The sequence below is a fragment of the Hyla sarda genome, chromosome 7, assembly GCF_029499605.1.
Source record: "Hyla sarda isolate aHylSar1 chromosome 7, aHylSar1.hap1, whole genome shotgun sequence".
Lineage (NCBI taxonomy): Eukaryota > Metazoa > Chordata > Amphibia > Anura > Hylidae > Hyla > Hyla sarda.
Genome location: NC_079195.1, coordinates 135,210,922 through 135,236,311, shown reverse-complemented (window position 1 = coordinate 135,236,311; position 25,390 = coordinate 135,210,922). Strand labels below are relative to the sequence as shown.

The 25,390-nt window shown below is 41.5% G+C and overlaps 1 protein-coding gene across 4 annotated transcripts in view; it reads left to right on the top strand.

Annotated features, from left to right (window-relative positions):
- The window catches only part of GRID1 (glutamate ionotropic receptor delta type subunit 1), a 1,339,076-nt gene that overhangs the window by 1,123,727 nt on the left and 189,959 nt on the right, over positions 1–25,390 (top strand). For all 4 annotated transcript variants that reach the window (XM_056530786.1, XM_056530787.1, XM_056530788.1 and 1 more), the window contains exons 10-12: positions 2,345–2,542; positions 4,379–4,703; positions 7,798–7,936. In XM_056530786.1, coding sequence (XP_056386761.1) covers positions 2,345–2,542; positions 4,379–4,703; positions 7,798–7,936 — 662 coding nt within the window. The remainder of the gene's footprint in view (positions 1–2,344; positions 2,543–4,378; positions 4,704–7,797; positions 7,937–25,390) is intronic.

Below are 25,390 nucleotides of genomic sequence, written 5' to 3'. Positions count from 1 at the left end.
TCACTGGCACTAAGGCAACAAGATCCGGCAAGGGAGTGCAAGGGAAGTGAGGTAATATAAGGAGTGCACAGGTGATAACCCTAATTGGAACCACTGCGCCAATCAGCGGCGCAGTGGCCCTTTAAATCGCAGAGACCCGGCGCGCGCGCGCCCTAGGGAGCGGGGCCGCGCGCGCCGGGACAGAACAGACGGGGAGCGAGTCAGGTAGGGGAGCCGGGGTGCGCATCGCGAGCGGGCGCTACCCGCATCGCGAATCGCATCCCGGCTAGCAGCAGGATCGCAGCGCCCCGGGTCAGAGGACGTGACCGGAGCGCTGCAGCGGAGGAGGTGAAGCGAGCGCTCCGGGGAGGAGCGGGAACCCGGAGCGCTCGGCGTAACAGCGTGACAGTGGCATGATTTATCACCATATTAAAATTCTTACTAGTGACAGCACACATAGGCAGGCATTTTTAGAAATAACCATAAAGGAATCCAATCCAAGAATCCAATCCTATAATACCATGTTTTTCCAAAACATTACAATATTATGGAGTACGTAAGTTCTTACATAATAAAGAATAAAGACATAAAAAAACACTATTTATAGGAGTCACAATATCATAGGCATGATAAAATTAATTTATATTTATAATAAAAATGCCAATTCTGTTAGGATAAAAGTCGCTAGCTTTTCATTATAGAATCACATCCCTCTGATTCATCCATCCAGATCCCTTCCTTTCACCTTTTTTGGTTAAACTTGATGGACATGTGTCTTTTTTCAACCATACTATGTTACTATGTAACAGTTCTATTGCATCTACATGCCCTCAGTCTAAAAGAACTAAGGGTTTTCTAGACGGGAACATGCATTTACTACATGAAGAGTGAAAACATATAGTACAACATATTGTTGACATATATCAGGCGTCCGACATAGTTTCCCTCCAGCGTGCACCGGAGGGAAATTGATGCTAAAACTGATCCCATTCATTTAAATAGGACAATTCACAATCAATTTTGACGCCGGATAGTTGGACTGATTGCTGCATTCCGGATACCGTACAACTGATCAACTGATGACAACTTGTCATCAGTTGTGGCATCAGTTGTGTCGAGATCTAGGATTAGTTCAACTATGCCGTATGGCGGACATATGGGAGCCTAAAGCATTTTTTTTTTTTAGTCAGTTTACATTTATTTTCTCTTTCATGAAGAAGGACATCTGTGAAGTATGGCTGGGTTTGCATATATCAGTTGTTCGGCACAGTTTCCCTCCGTATGCATCGGAGGAAAACTGATGCTAGAACTAATCCCATTCATTTCAATCAGACATTCCCAATCATCCAGTGTCTCAATTTTGATGCCAGAAGGCTGGACACGCTGGAGGGCACCGGACAGGGGAACACAGATTGCTACGTTTTCCTGTCCGCCCTCCAGAAACAATGGAATCTAGATACCATACAATTGATGCCAGATGCCGAAAATACAGTATGTGAACCCAGCCTAAGAGGACCCCAGTGTATATAGTGTATGCTCTTTGATTTCTAATTGCCAATAGAAAGACAGTTGACAATAGAAACACATCTGAGGGTCATTTCACATGTGCTCTAGCATAGCTTTTTCATACAATTTTAACATCAATGTTAGGAGTGGATCTTAAAAAAAAAAAAAAAAGTTTCTACTTCTCTTGTTTTCTTTTCTTTCTACTTCTTTGTTTTAGGCACTCTTAGTTTTTCCTTCAAAACTTGCACCGAAATACTGCATCAACATTACACACAGTATTCACAAACATGCCATTTGTAAAAGTGCCACAGCATTCAATGTAAAAAGTGAATCCAAAAGGAAGAATGCTGTGGCATTTATAAAGGCATTGAGGTAGTTGGCTGCATTGCCAATTAGCACACAGTGAAACCATGCACCTCTTATCCCGAATTAACATAGTAATGTGTTTAAATTTTTTGATCATGCAATTTTTACAAATTAAATTAACGTGTTTCACATATAAAAACTGTGGGTCTAGTAACCGTGGGACAAAACTGTTGCGATTCACAGTAAAAAAAAAAAAAGGAACACGTAGTATGCACAGTGTAAATGGTCATATGGCATATTACAACAGGTGAACTTTGAAAAGGTGGGTGACACTTAAAGGCTTTTTAAATGGTGGTTATCGGCCGAACAGCATTTTGTGCGGGAAAATCGGCATGTAAAATCAAATTCAATTTGCATTTACATTGTGTGAACCCAGCCAAAGGCTGCATGACCTAACCGAATATTAATCAAAATATGGAAATTGAATAAGGTAAGTTGGATAACCTTGACGGTGTTGGTTTTGGCTAACTAGACATATTTTCTATATTTTTAGGAGGAACCTTTTGTAATGGTTGCAGAGAATATACTTGGTCAACCAAAGAAATATAAAGGTTTTTCAATAGATGTCTTGGACGCGTTATCTCAAAATCTTGGTTTTAAATATGAAATCTATCAAGTCCCTGATGGAAAATATGGGCATGTGCTTCCAAATGGATCCTGGAATGGAATGATAGGAGAACTCATAAATAAGGTAGTAAAAGTTAAACCACTGTTTGTAGGTTAGCGCTGAAGTAACAAATATGTAAAAATATTTTGTAATCAGGACTGAAGTCCTGCAGGTAGTTCCTGCACTATTTCCTCAGCAGGAACATTGCTATATTTAGCAGAAGTCCTGCAGGACTAGCCCTTGAGTGGAAATCTTGAGTCCCTATACTTTTTCCCAGGACCCCTGTTTGTAATTTAAAATAAAACAATAACAGGTGTCAAATATTTTCCTTTCAGGTTATGTTCACACATTGTAAAATGAATAGCAAAATTTACATATAAAAAATAGAATAATAATATCTCTGTATCTTAAAGGAGTTCTCCGCTGCTCAGCGTTTGGAACAAACTGTTCCGAACGCTGAAGGTGGTGCCGGGAGCTTGTGATGTCATAGCCCCCACATTATGTCACTCCCCGCGCCCTCAATGCAAGTCTATGGGAGGGGGCGTGACAGCTGTCATGCCCCCTCCCATAAACTTGCAATGAGAGGGTGGGGCGTGATGTCATTAGGGGGTGGGGCTATGATGTCACGAGCTTTTGGCACTTGCTCCAGTGTTCGGTACAGTTTTCTCCAAGCGCTGAGCAGCGAAGAACCCCTTTAAGTCTAACAATGTGAAAACTAAAAGTCTATGGGATAGTTAGTGCACACACCATTTAAAAAAAAAAAGTCCATAATTCCGAAAGCTGTCACTGTGTAGCAAATGATCGAAATTGCAGTAAAAATTTGCAGAATTGTGGTTAAATTGTGCCATTTTTTCTGGTAAAAGGCAGTTAAAACACAGCAGTTCTGTGACAGTACCACAAAAAATGCAATGTGTGAACTAGAGATGAGCAAATGTACAGTAAATTCGATTCGTCACAAACTTCTCGGCTCGGCAGTTGATGACTTATCCTGCATAAATTAGTTCAGCTTTCAGGTGCTCCGGTGGGCTGAAAAAGGAGGATACAGTCCTAGAAAAGAGTCTATTAGGACTGTATCCACCTTTTCCAGCCCACCAGAGCACCTGAAAGCTGAACTAATTTATGCAGGAAAAGACATCAACTTCCGAGCCGAGAAGTTCGTGACGAATCAAATTTACTGTAAGTTCGCTCATCTCTAGTGTGAACACAGCCATAAAGTCTAAAAGGTCACTGCTAAACTAATTTATGTATAAGAATAATAACAATAATAATAATAATAATAATAATATCTATGATCTGTGTTTCAGATCCACACCACTTCCAATATCTTAAAATGGATGAGGAGTTAAAAACTAAATATTTTAGAAAACTGTCTATATTTTGCACTCATTTAGCTGTATTTACATATAACGAAAAAACTGCCTTTAAAGAGTTTTGCAAGCTATTAAAACATACAGAAACGTACTTAAGCGCATGTTGAAACACTGTAAAAAAAAAAACTGCCATATTTAATTTTATGATCTAAATTTGTTCAAATGTTGTTTTCTTTTTATCATCCACTAATCACAGATCTTGAAAATTGTCACAAACTAAAAAAATAAAAAAGAAAGAAAAAAATAATTCTGTACAAAGTGAATAAGTTATACGGTGATTCTACTTATTTGACATAAAACCTACAAGTCTGTTTTCATATTGTGATTTCATTAATGTTGACAGTTTTTTCTATAATGAAGAAATACTTGCTATGCTCACATTATATTCAGATCAATTTGATTGATTTTATTCGAGAGGCACATGTAGCTTAATAGATATATTCATTACTTCTCTTTAATTATAAATTATTCCCCTTCCTAATGTGTAGCATATTTATGGTTGCTTGTGATGTAATTAAAGCAATGCTACTTCTTTATTTATTTTTTATAGAGAGCAGATATTGCTGTGTCAGCAATCACAATAACACCAGAAAGGGAAAGCGTGGTGGATTTCAGCAAACGTTACTTGGATTACTCAGTAGGAATTCTCATCAAAAAACCTGAAGAAAGAATAAATATCTTCTCACTCTTTGCACCTTTTGACTTTGCTGTCTGGGCTTGCATTGCTGCAGTTATACCAGTAGTTGGCGTACTGATATTTGTCTTGAATCGTATTCAGGCAGTTAGAGCTCAGAGTACACCTCAAGCAAGTCCTTCCACCTCCTCTACACTGCACAGTGCCATATGGATTGTATATGGGGCATTTGTCCAGCAAGGTGAGCTCATAATAACATTTCATAATTTTATATCTGTCAGAAGACTTCTGTATAAGAATAATTTAAGGGGACCCTTAATACAACAGACAAGCATACAAGCCATGCTCTTTCCATAGCTTCCATAATTAAGACTCCCTCCTAGCAGACATTTTCCCCCCATATCTTTGTGAGGTATAACAGGTGGGTGTACCCCTTTAGGGTTAAATTCATTCTATGGAAATAAGTGAGGGAAATTTCTAAAAGCTGGATTCCTCTTGGACTCACACCTTTCTGCTCTCTGGTAAATAAAGAAGGAATAATACAGAATTAGTGGAAAGTGACACCACATTTACAATAAATAACAATATCTTTTTAATGTAAATGCACTATGCGATAGTAACCTATTGTTTTCTCTGTATGCTAGTCGCCAGACCAATCTAGTCTTCATCTGTAGTCCAGTCTGATCACAGAGCCCTAACGCCACTCCCAGCAGTGATCTCGCACATGCACTGTGCCTAGGTGGAACTGTCACATGCTTCAGTTTCCTGCTGAGAGGTGGCTTGGTGATCAGGCGGGACCACAAGAGGAGATGGGAGTGATGCCTAGTGCACTAAATAATAAATAATTAGAATACAGAATAAATGATGGATTACCATGACGCAGTTCATTAACTTTGCAAAGGTATTACTTAATTTTTTTGCAGTTGTAGTGCAATATAAAGATTAATGTGGTGCCATTATCCCTTTAACCCATTCAGGACAAAGAGTGTACAGGTATGCACTTGTGTACTGGTCATTAAGGACCAAGAGTGTACCTGTATGCCCTTCATCCTTAAGGAACTTTGAAGTGAGTGAAGGAGCTGCGCTCGCTACAGAGCAGTAAGTGTGGGCTACTATCAGTAACCATAAACTCACTGCTAATGACAGGCAGCTGCGATCCCGCCACTGCTGGTCATTAACCATTTAGATGTTGTGATCAATGCCAAACATGGCATCTAAAGTGAAAGTAAAACATCTGTGGTAGCTAAGAGGAGCTCACCAAACCTCCGCAACACTTGATCAATGTTCTGGTGGATCTCTGCTATGGGGACAGTAAAGTGTGGCCCTAGTACTGACTGATTTAATGCTCTGAATCATTCAGCCGAAGATTCCTGTTCTGTACAGACCATTTCCGAGTAATGCTTTTCTTCTCAAGAGAAAAGTAAAAGGAAACACTGGTAGAGATAACACTGCATCCACCACCATTCACAGCAGAGCTCAGTATCCCCCCTCCCTATAGAGGTCTCCAATTAATCCGTATGGGACAGATCCATGGGTCCTGCAGTAAAGCATATTACAAAATGTTGTTAAAAATAGTTTATACCAGATGGCATATGCCATAAAAAATTTCAAAAAATTACAATAAAAAGAAAAAAAACAGATTAGAGTATTAGAATTGATTAGAATGTAGAGTATGGAAAAATGCAATGCTTAATGAGAAACTTTACAGAGAGTAATCATCATTCTTCTTGTTTTTTTTCCTCTTCTTAGTCCTCATTCTTCGTTTCTTTCTATTTTTTTATTTCACTTTCTTTTTTTGTGATCAAGCCTTCTCTATATTTTTTTCTAGTTAATAATATTTGATTGCCAAATAATATTTGATTGCTAAGTCAACAATAGTTACCGATCTTTCACAATCATAATAACAACAAAACAAAAAAAAAAAAAAACATTTAGCAAGGAAACACTGCTAGGAGACAATGTACTAGTCCCATACTATAAAGAACTGCTTTCCACAGAAGCATCAATCATTTTTATAGTGAATAAAAGCAACAATTCAGTGTGGAAAGTTATAGGGATAGCGGTAGAAGTGAGGAATGAGAACGTTGGCATGGCTCATCATCTTAGTCATTGGGGTGGTTACTTTATAGATGCAAAACTGTGGAACTGCTGTTCTATGTAATATAATGAAGACTTGCCCTAATGATGAACCCATAATCTGGGATTTTAGTCTCTGAAAATGAAAACATGCAAAACTGTCAGTTGTATTTCTGCATCGGGATTTCAAGGAAATCTCGTAGGATAAAAATTGATTCAGTCATTATTAAGGTCAGTAAAAGCAATTTACATTGATAGAAGGCTTTATAAGGGTATTGATGGTCTATTTTTAGGATGAGCCATCAATGTTTAATTGGTGGAGGTCTGACCTTTGGGACCCTGCCAATCAGCACATTGTTTACATAGGCTTAGTAGCTAGAAGCCTGTGCCCGGCAATACAGTTCATCCCTTTCTGTCCCTAAAACTGAAGCTTATCCAGTCTGACACTACAGCTTGTCTTAGAATAAGATTTTTTTTTCTCCACTCTGTTAAATATCTTCTTCATTGTGATTCTGCAGGAAGAACGAGGGACTTATTTTCCATGATATTTATTATATTAATATATAATATATTCTATAAATGCTATGTGACCAAACACTTGTCATAGTGACTGTTATACCAGTGTTTACTGTGTCCATTTTAGAATTCTATTCAAGTTTTATATTGAAATAATTCATGTTATTACATTGCTTTTCATATAAACAGATACACATACGATCTGATACTGATGATTTGCTCTAAGATCCCAGTATAGAATATTAAAAATAAAAAAGCCTCATTCTCAATCTTATATCCAGTCATTTCCTGTATTTGGTATATTGCTTTCCATATGCTGTACAAATAGATAATCTACAAAGATTACCCATCAAACTTAGATTTTCTTTAAAAAAAAAAAATGAGTGGGATAAAATGTGTTTTATTCTCCTTGTTGTTGCCTTTATTACAATTTTATTTTTCATATTGTAACCCATTTTTAAAAATCCCATTAAAATAATATTTCCCTTTCCTGCCTTTCCTATAACCTTGTGGCCTCCATCATCTCAGGTGCAGATGTTTCATTCCATGCTTCATTGAGTGCAAATGTCTATGGGTCATGGTATACAACCCGATGAGAGTTGACCTTTGTTATAAAACATGACTCCCTCATTATATGGAACAAGTAACTCTTGAGTATTTATGGTTTTGATTGATTATTTCTAGATTTTTTATAAAGAGAAAGAGACACAATTAATGCACTATATTGTCTGTGTTATTTTTAGGTGGGGAATCTGTGGCAAATTCAGTGGCTATGCGGATTGTGATGGGAAGCTGGTGGCTCTTCACACTTATAGTGTGTTCATCTTATACAGCAAATCTGGCAGCATTCCTAACTGTATCAAGAATGGACAATCCCATAAGGTAGAGTTGATCTTAAAATTCTTTATAGTTATCAATGTTTAATGGTCATGAACACTGCCTAAACATGAATATGTAGCATACAGTATATAGTGCATTTATCTCTCACTATCAATAGTTAAACTCGCCTGATAGTAGTTTCCATTCCTAAAATCTTAACAACATAAGTGGAAAAGATATTGAATGAGAATTTGTCAGCTCTACAGATGAAGCAAAGTTAACAATCACAGTTTTTGGGGTATATTAACAAGTTTCTCCATTCTGTTATCTGTAAAGCAGACTACTGCAATGGCATGGGCTATGATATCTGGATGTGACTGTGTTTGTTAACTTTACTAAATCTGTAGATCATGTACAGGAGGCTTCAAGGAGGCTATGGTGAGCTCCATCCCTATTTCAGTACCTTCTTTCTGTCACCAGACTACTCCTCCACAAAGATTGGTTGTCCACTCATCTTCCACATATTTCGATATAGGTTGCTAAAGTAGTTCATATATATAGCCTCGTTGAATTGTTCTACCATAGAAAGTTCAGGAAGTTTGAATGAGGAGGAATAGATGGTTTTCCAATTGCAGTAGAATCTCCCAATGGCAAACACTTATGGGGAATAAAAAAGTGTCCACTATTGAGAAATGTCCCCTATTGGGAAAAAAGGCTCAAGATCTTTCTAAATGACCGAATACTGTACTGTACTCACTCCAGAGTGTAATTACCTACCTTTAATCACCCCTTATCACCCCCCATATCATTTCATCCCCCTTTATACCCTGTGTTACCTTATTCCCCCATGCCTTGTGCCAAATTATCCCCCCCATGTGCCACATCATTTCCCATTGATCCCCTTGTGCCATTTAATTCCTCCATTTACCCTCTGTGTAAATTCATCACCCCCCCCCCCCTCCTCTTTATGAAGTGGCACTTTTTGTATCTGAACGTGATATAGAACAAACAGATTCCCTTGAAAAAAATTTTTTTTTACTTTTTAACTTTAAAAGTGGAAATACATATAAAACCAGTTTCTATAATACAAAATAATATATTAAAAAAACCTCAATAATAACAACACAAGACTACCTGATTTATTGTGTTTGTCAAAGGCTCAAGATTTACCCCCTTTTTGGGTGGGACACAATCACTAATCTTGAGACAAGTTTTAACATCTCTGGACCTGTTTAATATACATATGTGGTTCTCAGACTAGTTTGCCCAAAACATGTCCCCAATGATATCTAGCTCTGAAATACCTCCACAACAATCTCTACCTATTATATGGTAATGATGATGCCCAGCCTCATTAATCCCTTATCGACCAAGGACGTATATTTACGTCCTTGGCCGGCTCCAGCGATATAACGGGTCGGTCCTGCAGTGCCGTGTGCTATTAACCCTTTAGACACGGCATTCAAAGTTGAACGCCGCGTCTAAAACTAAAGTGAAAGCTGCCCAGCTGCTCAGTGGGGCTGATCGGGACCACCGCAGTGAAAATGTGGTGTCCCGATCAGCTGGGACACGAGCGGAGGTCCTCTAACCTGCCTCTGGCATGTCCCTTCGGCGATTGATTGCTCCAAGCCTGAGATGCTATGGCTTTGCAGTGAACAGTGCTGGCAATCAGTGTTTGCAGTGCTATAGGTCCCTATGGGAGCTATAACACTGCAAAAAAAAGTGTAAAAAAAAAGTTAATAAATGTGATTTAACTCTTTCCTTAATAAAAGCTCAAATCACCCCCTTTTCCATTAAAAAAAGACACCATGTAAATAAAAATAAATATAAACATATGTGGTATGTGCGTAAATGTCTGAACTATAAAAATATATCCTTAATTAAACCGCACGGTCAATGGCGTACGCGCAAAAAAATTCCAAATCCAAAATAAAGTATTTTTGGTCGCTTTTTATATCATGAAAAAATGAATAAAAATATAAAGTCTATCTGCATGTTATACGTTGATAAACTGTTTCTTGCTCCGCATAAGCCGCTGTGGTTCAATTATTTAAAGCTGCCACTTTAGATCATGTTATTGCAGCAGCTTCTGCAGGGCCAGAGTCCCGTTACCGCCCGATTCCCTCCCTATCCTCGGCTTTTATATCTACCTCTCCTGGGGGCTTTCATATTTACGTCTCCTGGGGGAGCGCCCCTGCAGGCTCCGGCGGCATCCTGTGCTGTTGCTGTGCACTGACGAGTGACATCCTCAATGTGACGTCACTCGTCAGTGTGTAGCGCACAGCAACAGTGCAGGACGCCATCGGAGCCTGCAGGAACACGTCCCCAAGAGAGGTAGATATGAATGCCGGGGATGGGGAGGGAATTGGGCAGTGGCTGTGGGACTTTGGCCCCGCAGAAGACACTGCAGTTACATGATCTAAAGCGGCTGCTTTAAATCGTTGAACTGCAGCTGCTTCTGCGGGGCCACAAAGAGTTTATTGGGGTATACACGCACCTACACACAAGCTCATTTTAATAAGGAAAAATGAGTGTGTGCGTTATAGGCCAGTGTGTGGTATACCCCAATAAATACGGTAAGTGTCATCTATGTATTAATGTATAGTGTTAAGAATTCATCATTATGCTAATTAATTTATTAGTAAAACTAAAATAGGGTCTATGTAGAAGTGATTTTTGCTACATTACTACAGAAAGTCCACATTGCAGAAACAAAAACTAAAGATGTGTTATAAAACAGAATGTTCTCCTGTCTTTTTCTTTCTTCCTATTTGGACATCCCCTTGTGTTAAGCATTCATGTGCCCCTTGCAATCATTACTGGTTATTAGTGTCTGTTATCTTCGGCTATTCTTCTCTGAAAAGATGAAACAGATTGAAAGCAGATACAAAGATATCTGTTGAAGAGCCTGTTGTGTGCTGGTATCCTACATCAGTAATACCTATATTATTTGTGATACTGCTTAGTAACAGAGAACCCATGTATTAGCTCCACCCATAATTTTTGCCTTATTGCATCATTTCATTAGGAAATATTTTTGTATTTCTATACATTTTTCTGCTTTATTATTAGATTTTATGTTGTTTTTTTTTTATTTCAATTAGGCTTTGTTTTTTGTTTTACAATAGATAACAAGTCGGTAGTATATATTTTCTCTCCTATTTTTCTTAAAACTTATAGTGCATGCAGTAGCTTGCATGCAGTATTAAATAGAACAAGCAGCTTAACTGGTAAAAACAGTTCCTTAGAACATAGCTTGGATGATATCGTGCTAGGCTATATGACTTCAATAACACAGTGATAAAGCAGGCTCTCAATTGGAATCCAAGCACAAGCAACACAGTTTTTCTGTCAAAAAGCAATCTATCTATGATTGGAGAGGCGAGAGTCTGGAGACTGAAAAATTAGATATCCCACAGGGCTGACTTACGTACAGCTTTTACACTACTGCTGTGTCTGAGCTACAGGTATAGCAATGCTGTCTGAAAGCAATGTGAATCCTCCGAGATGTGTAACTTTTTATATCATCTACTATTGCGGCTACTTAAAAATAAAATAAAATGATGACCTGAGACAGTTTGCTAAATGACAAGTATATTCTGAAAAACAATATCATATTTATATAGGGCATTATTATTTTTACAGACAATGTTTGAGCAACATATTATATATGGTATGTGATTTTTTTTAAATAATTAATAGGTTTACATGGTATGGTATATTAAAAGAATCTATAAATTAACATTGAATAACTATCATCTGGTTGACCCATGCATTTATGCTCTAGGTGTAAATTGTAATGCTGTTACTATATCTAGACTGTTTAACCCCTTAAGGACTCAGCCCATTTGGGCCTTGAGGACTCAGACAATTTTATTTTTACGTTTTAGTTTTTTCCTCCTCGCCTTCAAAAAATCATAAATCTTTTATATTTTCATCCACAGACTAGTATGAGGGCTTGTTTTTTGCGTGACCAGTTGTCCGTTGTAATGTCATTACTCACTTTACCATAAAATGTATGGCACAACCAAAAAAATACTATTTGTGTGGGGAAATGAAAAAGGAAACCACAATTTTGCTAATTTTGGAAGGTTTTGTTTTCACGCCGTTCAATATACGGTAAAAATGACATGTGTTCTTTATTCTTTGGGTCAATATGATTAAAATGATACCCATGATAATATACTTTTCTATTACTGTTGTGCTTAAAAAAATCGCAAACTGTTTAACCAAATTAGTACGTTCAAAATCCCCCTATTTTGAAGACCTATAACTTTTTCATTTTTCCGTATAAGTGGCGGTATGAGGGCTCATTTTTTGCACCGTGATCTGTAAATTTTATTGATACCATATTTGCTTATATAAAACTTTTAATACTTTTTTAATACATTTTTTTTGGGAATAAAATGTTATAAAAAAGCAGCTATTTTGGACATTTTATTTTAATAGTTGGTATATTTACGCACACGGCGATACCAAATATGTATATAAAATATATATTATTATTTTTTTTGGGGGGGGGGGTGAAATAGGGAAAATGGGACAATTTCCGTTTTTATTGGGGGAGGGGGTTTTCCCATTTTTTTTACTTTTATTTTTTTTACTTTTTTTACTTTTATTTTTACACTTTAATAGTCCCCATTGCTAATACTGTTCAGTGCTATGTATAGGACATAGCACTGATCAGCATTATCGGTCATCTTCTGCTCTGGTGTGCTCGATCACAGACCAGAGCAGAAGACCCCGGGAGACAGCCGGAGCAAGGTGAGGAGACCTCCGGCCGCCATGCCGGATGACCGGATCGCTGCGGCAGCGCTGCGGCCGATCCGATCATCCATTTAAAGTACCGCGATGCTGCAGATGCCGTGATCTGTATTGATCATGGCATCTGAGGGTTTAATGGCGGACATCCGCATGATTGCGGATGTCTCCTATTACGGGCGGGTCCCTGGCTTCTTAGCTTAGGGGTGATTCTGCCACCTACATTTCTGAAAAGTCTATGTGATTATACACTGGCAGGTGAATAGGGCAGGACACCCACGGAAAACTGGGCAAGTTCTGGCCAGTGGTTTAACTGACAATGTATTACGGTTTAATTGACAAACTGACAATGTATGGCAGGTTATCATAGTGGAGAAAAATGGGGAAACTGGGGGGGGCTCCTCGTGTGATACCATAAGGATGGTAGGAGAGAGAGAGAAAGCAGGGCCTATTTAACCACTAGGTTGTAGCTGCTCACCTTGCAGCAAGTAAAAACTTGCATATCAACCCACAACGGGGTATAGAGAGAAATCCGGAACCGCTGCTGAGCCTTAGGTTGCAGAAGTGGTAAAACCAACTCCTGAGGAAGGACAAATAATAGCAAAGCGAAAAAAAAACTTCAGATGGCGCTGCTGGTTCCAATGGTGAGGGTAACAAACTGTAGCCAGAGATGTAGGTAATACAAACCACTGGACAGTTTATTAAATAAACAATAAAACAATAAAACAGTAGCATGATGCGTTTCGGGGGAGCCTCCCCTCTGAGCCTCTGAAGAAGGGGGAGGCTTCTTCAGAAAACTTAACAAAAGTCCACCTGTAGTTCTTGGGTGTCATGCGGCATCAAGCAAGTCTTTTTCAGGCCTCCAGGCAGGCTGCTCACCAGCTTCCAACCTTGGAGCAAAAGCAGGGAAGAACTCCACATTCAGCTCTCTCTGGCAGTATGAGCTGCAACTAGCAAATCCCCCTCAGCTGGTGAAGCAGGCTACCTTTAAGGCCAACAAAAGGCTGAAGCAAAAATGAGGAAAATCCGGCTCCCAGGACTGGATAAAAAATAGGCTTTAATGAATCATATTAAAATCAAAAATAGAAAAGGGGGATGAAGTAAAAGCACAAACGAAACGCACCAACGCGTTTCGACTTGTTAACAAGTCTTAATCATGGTCAATGCTACAGACAACAGATATACCTTATATACTATTCAAAAAGGTGACGTCACCCTCTAAAATCAGGTGAGCACCCGGCAAGAGGGAAAACAAGACATGGATTGTGGGGAATGGCCCCCACCCAGCACCATTCCCAGTAAGAGCTGTCCGGAATTGGCTTTCCAGCCATACTATAGCAACAGTGTCAGTCTGCATCGCAGCAAAGACACTGGATAAATACTGGCTCTTACTGCCAGGCCAGGAGCCTTGGTTACACTTGTTGCCAATCAACCCCCATACCTTTCACCTTCTCACAGTATCCAGTATTCATCTCATCTTGCTTCATGCTTAAAATATGGCTGTCAGTCCGCAAGCAACAAAGCATTCAGCTTTATACCATGGTTAGTAATCATTATGGTAGTCTTAGTCCTCACTATTATTTTGTTTTGGTGCCTCATGCCCAATCCCTTCTTGTTCGACTGATTCCACCTCCAAATTCTCAATAGTTATAGTACAGCAACTAAAATGTGAACCTTCTACCACCCCCTGCTCAATCATTACTGTGAGCGTTTGCCTCAGAAGGAATCTAAGTGGCATTATATTGTTTCTTCTGCTGTTTTCCCTGCTAACAAATCTTGCCTCTTCAAAAGGCCTTTAGGACATTATACAGTATTTGTCTCTGATCAGCTGCCAATGGATTTAGAGGTGCACCGAAATGGAAATTTCAGAACCGAAACAAAACCGAAATAAAAAAAAATGTCCGGCCGAAACCGATACCGAAAATGACTTCTCCCCGTCTTCTGGTAAAATGCTGCGCTCCGCTCATTGGATTAGATTAGATTCCCCCACATTAGATTGCCAGCTCCCCCACATTAGGTCGGAAGTTCCCCCACAATAGTAGGCAGCTCCCCCACAATAGTAGGCAGCTCCCCCACAATAGTAGGCAGCTCCCCCACAATAGTAGGCAGTTCCCCCACAATAGTAGGCAGCTCCCCCACAACAGTAGGCAGGTTCCCAAATTAGGTCAGCATTTCCCCCACAATAGTAGGCAGGTTCCCCACAATAGTAGGCAGCTCCCCCAAACAATAGTAGGCAGTTCCCCACAATATTAGGCAGCTCCCCCCCAACAATATTAGGCAGCTCCCCCACATTTTTAGGCAGCTCCCCCCCACATTGGGTCAGCAGTTCCCCCACAATAATAGGCAGGTTCCTCACAATAGTAGGCAGCTCCCCCACATTAGGTCAGCATTTCCCCCACAATAGTAGGCAGCTCCCCCCAACAATAGTAGGCAGTTCCCACACAATATTAGGCAGCTCCCCCCAACAATATTAGGCAGCTCCCCCCACATTTGTAGGCAGCTCCCCCACACATTAGGTCAGCAGTTCCCCCACAATAGTAGGCAGGTTCCCCACAATAGTAGGCAGTTCCCCCACAATATTAGGCAGCTCCCCCCACATTTGTAGGCAGCTCCCCCCCACAATTTTAGGCAGCTCCCCCAACAATATTAGGCAGCTCCCCCCCAACAATATTAGGCAGCTCCCCCCACAATATTAGGCAGCCTCCCCCCCACAATATCAGGCAGCTCCCCCCAACAATATTAGGCAGCTCTCCCCCCCCACAATATTAGGCAGCTCCCCCCAACAATATCAGGCAGCTCCCACCAACAATATTAGGCAGCTCCCCCCCCCCCAATATTAGGCAGCTCCCCCCCCAATATTAGGCAGCTCCCCCCACATTTGTAGGCAGCTCCCCCCCCCCCCCACATTAGGTAAGCAGTTCCCCCACCCCACAGACATACAGCTTCCAGCCATATACAGTGTATGGCTGGAGGCTGTATGTCTGTACTGCTGCCCCCACAGTGTTCCAGTCACCGCTCCTCCGGCCCTGGGTCACATCTACTGCTATGGCCTATGGACCATAGCAGTAGGTGCCGGGACCGGGGGAGCTGTGACCGGAACACTGAAGAAGATGACGTGGTCACTTACCAGGCCCCGGCCGACGTGCGTTCTCCTGCGACGATCCTGCGGTCCTCCTGCGTCTCTATGGTTGTACGCACGGGACGTCAGTGACGTCCCGTGCGTACGACCATAGAGGCGGAGAAGCGAAGAACCAAAGGAGGATCGCGGGAGAACGCCGGGGAATGGTGAGTGACCGGCGGACATCCTTATGTCTCGAAAAGATTTTTCGGGACACAGGGATGTCCGGGATAGGATTAGGAATACTTATTTTTATGTGCCCGGGCCGGCTCCCGTGTGTGGCTGCAGGCGGGGGCCGACCAGAGCATATAAAAATACTGTATGCTAAAAACCAGGGGGCCTCCAGCTGTTGTTAAACTACAACTCCCAGCATGCCCGGACAGACTTTGCCGGTCCGGGCATGCTGGGAGTTGTAGTTTCACAACAGCTGGAGGCCCCCTGGTTTTTAGTACACAGTATTAGTTTTTATATGCTCTGGTCGGCCCCCGCCTGCAGCCACACACAGGAGCCGGCCCGGGCACATAAAAAGAAGTATTCCTAATCCTATCCCGGAGAGCGCAACCCCCCCCCCCAGATGTTGCGGCCAGCCCCCCCTGCACCCCCCACGAGTGCCTCTGCCACTGGCAGTGTTTGTAACTTGTGCTGTGGGCGGGCAGGGGAGGTGGCTCATTATCGGCACATTTTTTGTTGTTTCAGCATTTTGCCGAAATAGGTATTTTCGGCCGATATGTATCGTCTGCCGATATATCGGTGCATCCCTACTGATAATCTCACTGGCTCCAATAGATGCCTGTCTGCTGCATCAGTAAACCTGTCAAAACTTTCTGCTGCTGGTATCAGCTGTTAAACCGGTGTACCCTACTAAGTGGTTCAGGAAGACAATTTTAGAGCTGTAAAGGTAGGAGGGTATGCATAAAGGTATAATAATGGCTTATATGAGTGTAAACTCCCCTGAACATGGCCAGTACATCCTTCAGACCAACATATATTTTAAAGAAATGTATTTCTTACCAGCACAACTCTGGGGGAGTCACTAATGCCTGTCTTTGTTGCGGTGTAACACGTATTGGCTATGGCCCTAGCTACTACTCCAATTATCTACCATCGCATGCACTGTTCTGCACACTAACGACTGCATGACGTGGCCCACCCTCTCCTCCACAGGCATACTGCTGTTTGCAGGATATAGATTTGATAATGGATAAGTGACAGCATGGACAAAGAGGAATACTGGATGACAGTGATGTCGACAATAAAGAGATGATACTTCCTGTGGATGAGGCCTCCCTACTAGACAAGATAGGGACAACAAGCGACAGTAGGAACAGCATCCACAGCAAGAGCAGCAGAGTTTTATTCACATTATGCTCCTTTAGATTGTCCCACACAGCCTTGTGATGCCTCTTCATGTGGTTACATGGAGCCATACTTCCTAAACATATGCCCTTGCCATTCCTTACTTTCTGATTGCATGTGCGGCACGGTGCCTATTTTTTTACACTGGGAAGGTATAGAAGAATTGCCATATAACAGATTTCGTAAAATAGCTATATGTAGACCATTCAAACATGTCCCTTCTCTGGCAAGCGTTTTTCTTTAGAATACAAATGCAGCAGCAGCAGTGTCTCTAATATGGTCATGCCAGCACACCTACAGTACATATTGAATGGTTTGCATCTCTTTATTACTGCCAGCACCACTACCATCTTACTCTGATGACATCACCTCCTCCTCACCTGGCGTCCATGCCCTGTCCAAAACCACATCATCATAGTTCTCTTCATCATATTAACCACTCCTCATTTTTTCTGAAGTCTCCTTGGCTACTTGTCTCCCCCCCCCCCACTCCACCTCACCATTTCCACTCTAATGACTGACACTATCATGACACCTACCACCAGTCCTACTTCCACAGCTTCTTCCATCCACTGCTTTCACCTCCACCACCTCTGCAACACACTCCAAAAGCTGAATGTTCTCCTCACACAACTGTTCCTCATCATTATCATTGTCCTTAGCACCTGGGGTGTTGTCTTCTCATAAAAAATAGTAAGGCCCAACTAGGAGGGGGTAGTAAACAAAGATGATAGAATACAAAGGGAATAAATGCCTATTTTACTATGTCAAGTAACTGTAGAGGAAGAGGAATACACTGACACCTGGCTTAAGGTCATGATGTCATAGTCTTTCTCCCTCAGAGATAATGGAAAATATGTCAACCAGTCCACAATGGCCATATTCTCCGAAACAACACATACTCTGGAGAAGAGGGATAGCTTTCTGATGCTGCTACTACTACCAGCCACATGGCTGTTGCTACTTCTAAAACTGTATGATAAGAGAAAATAAAAGGAAAGAGAGGACAGCGCCTCATGTAACTCTGCGAATATAAATTGAGGTGACAACCTAAAGTTGGACTCTCACCTGTTGCACCTCTTGGTTTTTAAGCATATCACCCCATATAGTGGGGTACCAGGGAACTGCCAGCCAGAGGAGTAATTGCTGGACACCGAGTGATCGGGTCCACAATTAGGCAAATTCAGGAAAAGAAAAAAGAACTCCAACTCGGTGCTGTTCCAATGAGGCAATGTTTCCGTTCTTAATCAAGTAAAACCATATTTATTTAATAAATTAGTTTTACAGGCACATCAAAGGCAAGACGCGTTTCCGGTCACTACATACCCTTTCTCAATTGCAGATGTAAGTAGTAAGAATAGCGGTCATTTATAGTTACAAAAAGCCCGCCAACAAAAATGAGGAGTGGCTAAACCTCCTTAGTGCGAGTACATTTCTATAAAACATCATAGAATTAAAATCGAGCATTTTATATCCTGCTACAATACAATTTAAGAATACATTACAAAAAGTTAAAAATTAATCAAGAATAGACAAAAGACATTGATTGCACCTTTAACCCAGACCTAAACGGGCTCCTTTCCGTGAGCTCCGTGAACATAATAAACATAGAGTCAACAAACTTACCATGAGCGAAGAATTTACTAAAACTGGGCCTGGAAACATGGCAGCTACTTGTATTGAAGCTTGGAAAATGAGTGCTGCTACTTGTCCTCAGCCTGGACAAGTGACTTGTGCCCACAGTGCTGGGGTACTGACACCAACATGCTTAATGAAAGAGGACATGGCAAGCTTGTCCTGACAAATTTTAATTTAAAAATTATCTTTAATTGGAATTTTGACAACCCTTTTTCCACCGATTTTTCCATTTTGTTCATGTGGAACTACTAAAAACGGCATGCTTGAATATGTGATTAAACAATATTTTAGTTAGACTCACAAAAAAACTTTTCAACTTTATTCAATCTATTTGTGTGCCCAATGAAAAATCGGATTGTAAAATAATTGAATATACGAGTTAAACAATGTGCTTTCAAAAGTTACACAAAACCTTGTTTTCACAGTTTTTTCCCCTGAGTATACCACAAACAGAAAATGCCACACTTAACAGTGACACAGAATTTGCCATGACAGACCAAATATAGCACACTGTCTGCTTTCTGTACACTGCCCTTGAATATAGTAGTGAAGTGGTCTTACTCCTATCTGAGCTACACAATGCACACATTGTCCCTCACACCGATCTTCTCCTTGCAGCTGCTCTCTCTAAAATGACATTCTTAAACTGCCTCCTGATAGGCTGGGAGCTCCAATATATGCAAGGCATTAGTGGCTTCCTTGCATTAAATAGTTAGTATGGTTGAAAAAAGACCCATGTCCATCAAGACATGTCATGTGATTATTCCTTCTACATTCAAGGTATCTTGCACTAGCCTTCTATTTTACCTCATTTTGCCAAAGCAATCTTGCCAATTTTTTCATAGTTATTTTTTTTTATTAACGTTCTGCTAGAATAATTTTCGTGAATAATCTGAATTGCATTATCCATAACAGCAATCAGGAAAGTTATCATGTTTATCCTTTTATAGCCCTTTGCCAATGGTTTTCCAAGCCACTCATACATTTAAAATAACCTTGAGCTGAAAAGCATACATGTGAATTATGTCACTCTACTGCATGTTACACATATTAGCTTAGAGTCCATAAATTCAGATTAAAATTTTATCTCAATAACATGCATTTAATTTCAAGTACTTGCAAAATCAGGCCACATAACCTTTCTATTTGAATGATTGAAGTATGAGAGCAGTTAAAATTTTATTGCTCTGCTCATTTATGTGTGACTCAATAACCATAAAATATAAACCAGTAAGTGACATAACCATTTACTGCTGGCAAAATGGCACTCATCTGCATCAGAGGTTAAATGGTAAATGGTTTGTGAAAAAATACCTGACAAAAGTGCCATTCTTTGTTTCTACAGTATCTGTTACCTAGCATTAATACCTTATCTATTTACTATTGCAAATGTGCCAGAATTGTGTAATTTGCACAAAAACTTTATTTATGATTTTGGCCACATCAAGACACTTTTTTTGTCCTGTCTGAAAATGTGTGTGGCTTGCTGTAAAGGTTGGCAGCTTACATAGAAGGAGCATGGACTAAAGTTTAAAAAATGTGTCCAAGTTTTGGTGCAAAATTTTGATGTAAAGTATATGTTATGTCTGGGGTAGACATCAGTACAGACCTGAATCTCAACCAAAACTTGGACAATCCACCCCTAAAGCACAGTCCCTTTACTCACCAATTGTTGGATGTGTCTGGTAAGTCAGACTGGCCAGGTCAGTAACACATGAGCAGATAAGGTACTAAATTAACATACAAAAGGGTAAACTAGGGACAAAACAGAGTGTAAACCTAGAGGGGAGCATATTGCAAGAATCAGAGCTATAGTAAGATAGTGTCAAACCAAGAGGTTAGCCAAGTACAAAATCAGCAATCAAAGGCAGGGCCAGCTCACAAGTAGTGGTCAGGTCAGGTTGGCTTGGTCACAAATAGCACAGGGAAAAGTAACACAGACTGAGGGATAAATCTGCAATCGCAGACCATGATGACAGAGGAGTTTAAATATCTGCGGTAAGACGCGTGACTATAGGTGTCGCAGCTGATTGGCCCGATGCTCACACCCCCTCATTGGCCAGTTTCTCCTCTTCACACAATGATAATTGGCCCTGTGACATGCAGGGCTCTCATCAGGACAACAAGTGACATTAACAGCTGGGAAAGTGAGGGCCAGAGGTGATATTGGAACTGGACTGGTAAGTTTGTGACAGTATGTTAACTAAAAGCTGGTCTAAACATAGACTAGACAGTCTAAAAACATGCCATAAAAAAACAAATAAGGTGTCTCCAGCTCCCAAAAAAATAAAAAATAAAATAACAGCTAGATTAATAAGTATACAGTACATTAAGAACCAAAGGAAGCAAAGAAAAAGGTCCCTGTGAACAGTGGCTTAGCTTTCCATGTAAAGGGAGCATTTCTTCAGCCTTATCATCCGCAGAGTGTGGCATCTGCCTTTCCCTTCTCTGCACCTGCTGCCTCTCATAGTGGGCCACCTCTGCTCAGAGTAAGCAAATGAGACATGCTGTTCAAGCTCAACTACCATTACTGTTTTTTCTCCATATTTACAATACTCTACTGGGACTTTTAGGGCCTCAATTACAGAAGGAGCTTTGCTGTCTGAGTTATAATTCTCCATGCACATAGATACAGACATTGCTTTTCCATCGAGTTGGTAACATCAACAATTTCATTTAAATTATTTGTGGGCATGGAGTACAGATCATGAATGTGTACTTCATGGGTAGAGATGAGCAAATCGAACCTGACAAATCCAAATTAGTTACGAATATAATAAAAAATTTGATTTGCAACGAATGCGAATATCGCAGCGATTCTATCATGCAAATTGCTTCATTAAACTCAATTTAATGTGGTCCAGGCTCCATGGCATCTACATGGAGGATCCACATGTGATCTCTGGTAAGGTAGGAATGAGGGTAGGTGGGATGCCCCTGAATCACATGCAGGATGCAGCCTATCAGCAGCCAGTCACCCCTGTCACAGCCCTATATAATTGGCAGCCATATTCAGGCTAGTTACTTCATCCTTACACTGCAGAGAGCTAGATAGGGACAGACAGCCCTGTGTGTTACACAGAAATTTTTTTCCTGCAACAATTTACCTCCTAGTCAAGTCAGCGTTCTGTTGGACAGAGAGCAGTTTGTTTGTCACAGAAAAGCATTCTTACTGCAGTGATCCACCTCCCAGTCACTGTCTACAGCATTCTATTATAGAGAGGATCAGAGAGAAGTGTTTTGCACAGAAGAATAGCAGTGATTCAGCTCAAGCACAAATCCTGCCTAGAAGCACTTAAAGGGAAGGGAGTGAGATTGAGAATTTTGGAGACCGTGTGCTGCAACACTGGTGTCTACTGCTGGTGTTAAACACAAAAACTTTTTTAAGCATACTGTACCACATTTTTCTGCCCTCATAAGGGCATATCGCATACATACATCTAAGCGTTGTACCATTTTGTTCCTGATAAAGTCTCAAGGGCCTGGATACTTTGAAAGGACAGCCGAAAGTACTCACTGGCTGGTGTTGTACACAAAAACTTTTTAAGCACACTGTAGCACATTTTTCTGCTCTCTTAAGTGCATACCACATACGTACATATAAGTGTTGTATCATTTTGTTCCTGATAGAGTCTCAAGGGCCTAGATTTTGTAAAAGGACAGCCAAAGGTACTCACCGGCTGGTGTTTTACACATACTTTTTTAAGCTAACTGTAGCACATTTTTCTGCCCTCATAAGTGCATACCACATACATACATCTAAGTGGTGTACCATTATCTTACTGATAAAGTCTTAAGGGCCTAGTTACTGTAAACGGCCAGCCAAAATTATACACCTGCTGCTGTTCTAGACAAATACTGTTTTGAGCCTCGTGAACCGTATTGTACTTGCCTCATATACGCACTAAGTATGTCAGGCAGAGAAGTGCCAGGATGTGCACAGAGGAGTGGCAGAGCCCTAAATTGATCAGGGGCAGACAGAGGTCGCATCTGACTAGGGGCGAGTGGTCGCATCCGGTATCAGCTAGTGGTCATGTCTCGACCAGTAACCCATCTGTCGTCATCGATTGGTTAACACGGTCATCCACTTCATCACAAGTGACATCTGATACCCCCAGTCAACAATCGGTGGATTCCCCAGACACAACCCTCAGTTGGCATGGCTTGGGAGCAGTCCCTGTCCTCCCATTGCCTCTGTCCTATGCTGTTTCCTCCCCTTCAGAGGTATCTTATGCTGTGGGTTCAGGTCCACTATTCAGTGAGGATGATCTAATAGAGCATAGTAAGCAGCTACTGCCCAGCCATGAAGTGGAGGAGACATCTGAGCTGTGTGTCATACCCTTCTTCTGTCATTACAGATGCTCCTGCTCCTCCTACTTTTAGTCAGTCATTCCGTCAGCAATCCATCGGCAAAGCCATGTCCAAGTGATAACAGTATGTGCCCTCTCATCCAATCCAGCTGAATGTGCTCCTGTCCAAGTTGCTGGTGCTGGTGTCCCTCTTTTTTCAAAAGGTGGACTCTGCACCTTTCAGAGAACTGATGGCTTGTGCCGAGCCGAGGTGGAGAGTCCCAAGCCGTCATTTCTTTGAGAAGAAGGCAGTACCAGCCATGCACAATTTTGTGGAAGAGAAGGTGGGCCAGTCCTTGAGCCTGTCAGTGTCTACCAAAGTGCATGGAAGATCCAATGTCTGGAGCTGTAACTACGGGCAGGGACAATACATGTCCATGGCCCACTGGGTGAATGTGGGTCCTGCACAGCCACAACACCAACTTGGACAGATCACACCACTTCCTCCTCAATGTTCTCAGGCCGTTTGTCCTGTGATAGTGTGCGACTCCGCCTCCTCATCCTCCACTGTGTCCACAGCCTCCATTGCATGGACAATTCTCAGTGCCCCATCAGCATACCATTTGTGCAGGGCATGGCGGGCGGTGTCATCTTGTTCCTCACATGGTTTGCTTTGGCAAACTGAGTCACACTGGAGGAACTACTAAAAGTCATTTATAAAGAAATCAGAGCATGGCTTACTCCACGAAAACTGGAAATGGGAACCATGGTGACTGACAATGGAAAGAACATCTTGTCTGCGCTGTGACATGGAAGGCTGAGCCAGGCGCCCTGCATGGCTCACGTGTTCAATCTGGTTGTCAAGCGGTTCCTGAAGTGTTCCCCCCATTTGCAAGACATCCTAACAATGGAAAGTAAACATTGCATGCACTTCAGCCACTTGTACACCCAGCAAAGCACACCCTCCTTGAGCTGCAGCGTCAGAACGGTATCCCCTAACATAGTCTGATTTGCGACGTTGCCACACATTGGAATTCCAACCTCCATATGTTGGACCGACTGTATGAACAGAGAAAAGCCATCATCGTAACTTCACTGTCAACCAGTGGCAGATCATACGTGACACCTGCCATTTGCTCAGGCCCTTTGATGAAGCTACATTATTAGTCAGTCACCAGGATTATGGGATGAACTAAATCATTCCACTGCTTCATTTCCTACAACACGTGTTGGAAATTATGGCTGGTCAGGGCACTGGAGACGTGGCACCTACATCTCATGGCCACGTGAGCCCTGTGGGGGCTGAACTGGAGGAGGAGGAGAAAGAGGGGGAGAGGCACAGTGGAGCACAGTTTATGTTTTGCGAAATGGGCATTTTTTTCTAGTCATCAGGAGACAGGAGAGGAGGAGCAGGAGCAGCCAGAGGAGCTAGAGGGTTGTGAGGAAGGCGAGAAAGAGGACCCAGACACACCATGGCAATATGCAGTGGAGATGGAGGCAGTCCCTCCGAGTCACTATATGTTCTACTCATGCTGCCGCCAACTCCATGCTGTGCCATTTGGCCACTATATGGTCTCCTCATGCTACTGCCACCTCCAGGCTGTGTCATTCAGCCACTATGCTGTCTCCTCTTGCTGTTGCAAACTCCAGGATGTGTCATTCAGCCACTATATGTTCTCCTCATGTTACTGCCAACTCCAAGCTGTGCCATTCAGGCACTATAGGGTCTCATCATGCTGCCGTCAGCTCCAGGCTGTGTCATTATGCCTATGTATGGTTTACTCATGCGGCTGGGCCTGAAACATTACCTAAAAAATGTTATAGTAGCACAAGCTACCATAAATCTTCAATAAAAATTTGAGTTCATCAAGTTCATCTTTTAATATTAGGGATTGTGAAGCCCTATTGTCTCCTCGTGCTGCTGCCAGCTCCAGGCTCTGTCATTCTGCCACTATATGGTTTAATATGTTCTCCTCATGTAACCACCAACTCCAAGCTGTGCCATTCAGGCACTATATGGTCTCCTCATGCTGCCGCCAGCTCCAGGCTGTGTCATTCTGCCACTGTATGGTTTACTCATGCAGCTGGGGCTTGGGATATTACCTAACATTTAATAACAATTTCTTAATCGCCGCCTTAGAAGAGTTTACTTGGCAAGAAAATTACCCACCTTCTTAACAGATACAGGCTATTTAATTGCCGCCTTAGAAGAGTTTAGTTGGCAAGATAATTTCCAGTTGGCTTCAATTGACATTGAAAGCCTGTACACCCGCATCCCTCATGATGAGGGTGTACAGGCCGTACAGGAGTGTCTGTTGGAGACTAATAAGGGCCCCGCTTTTTCTGATTTCTTAA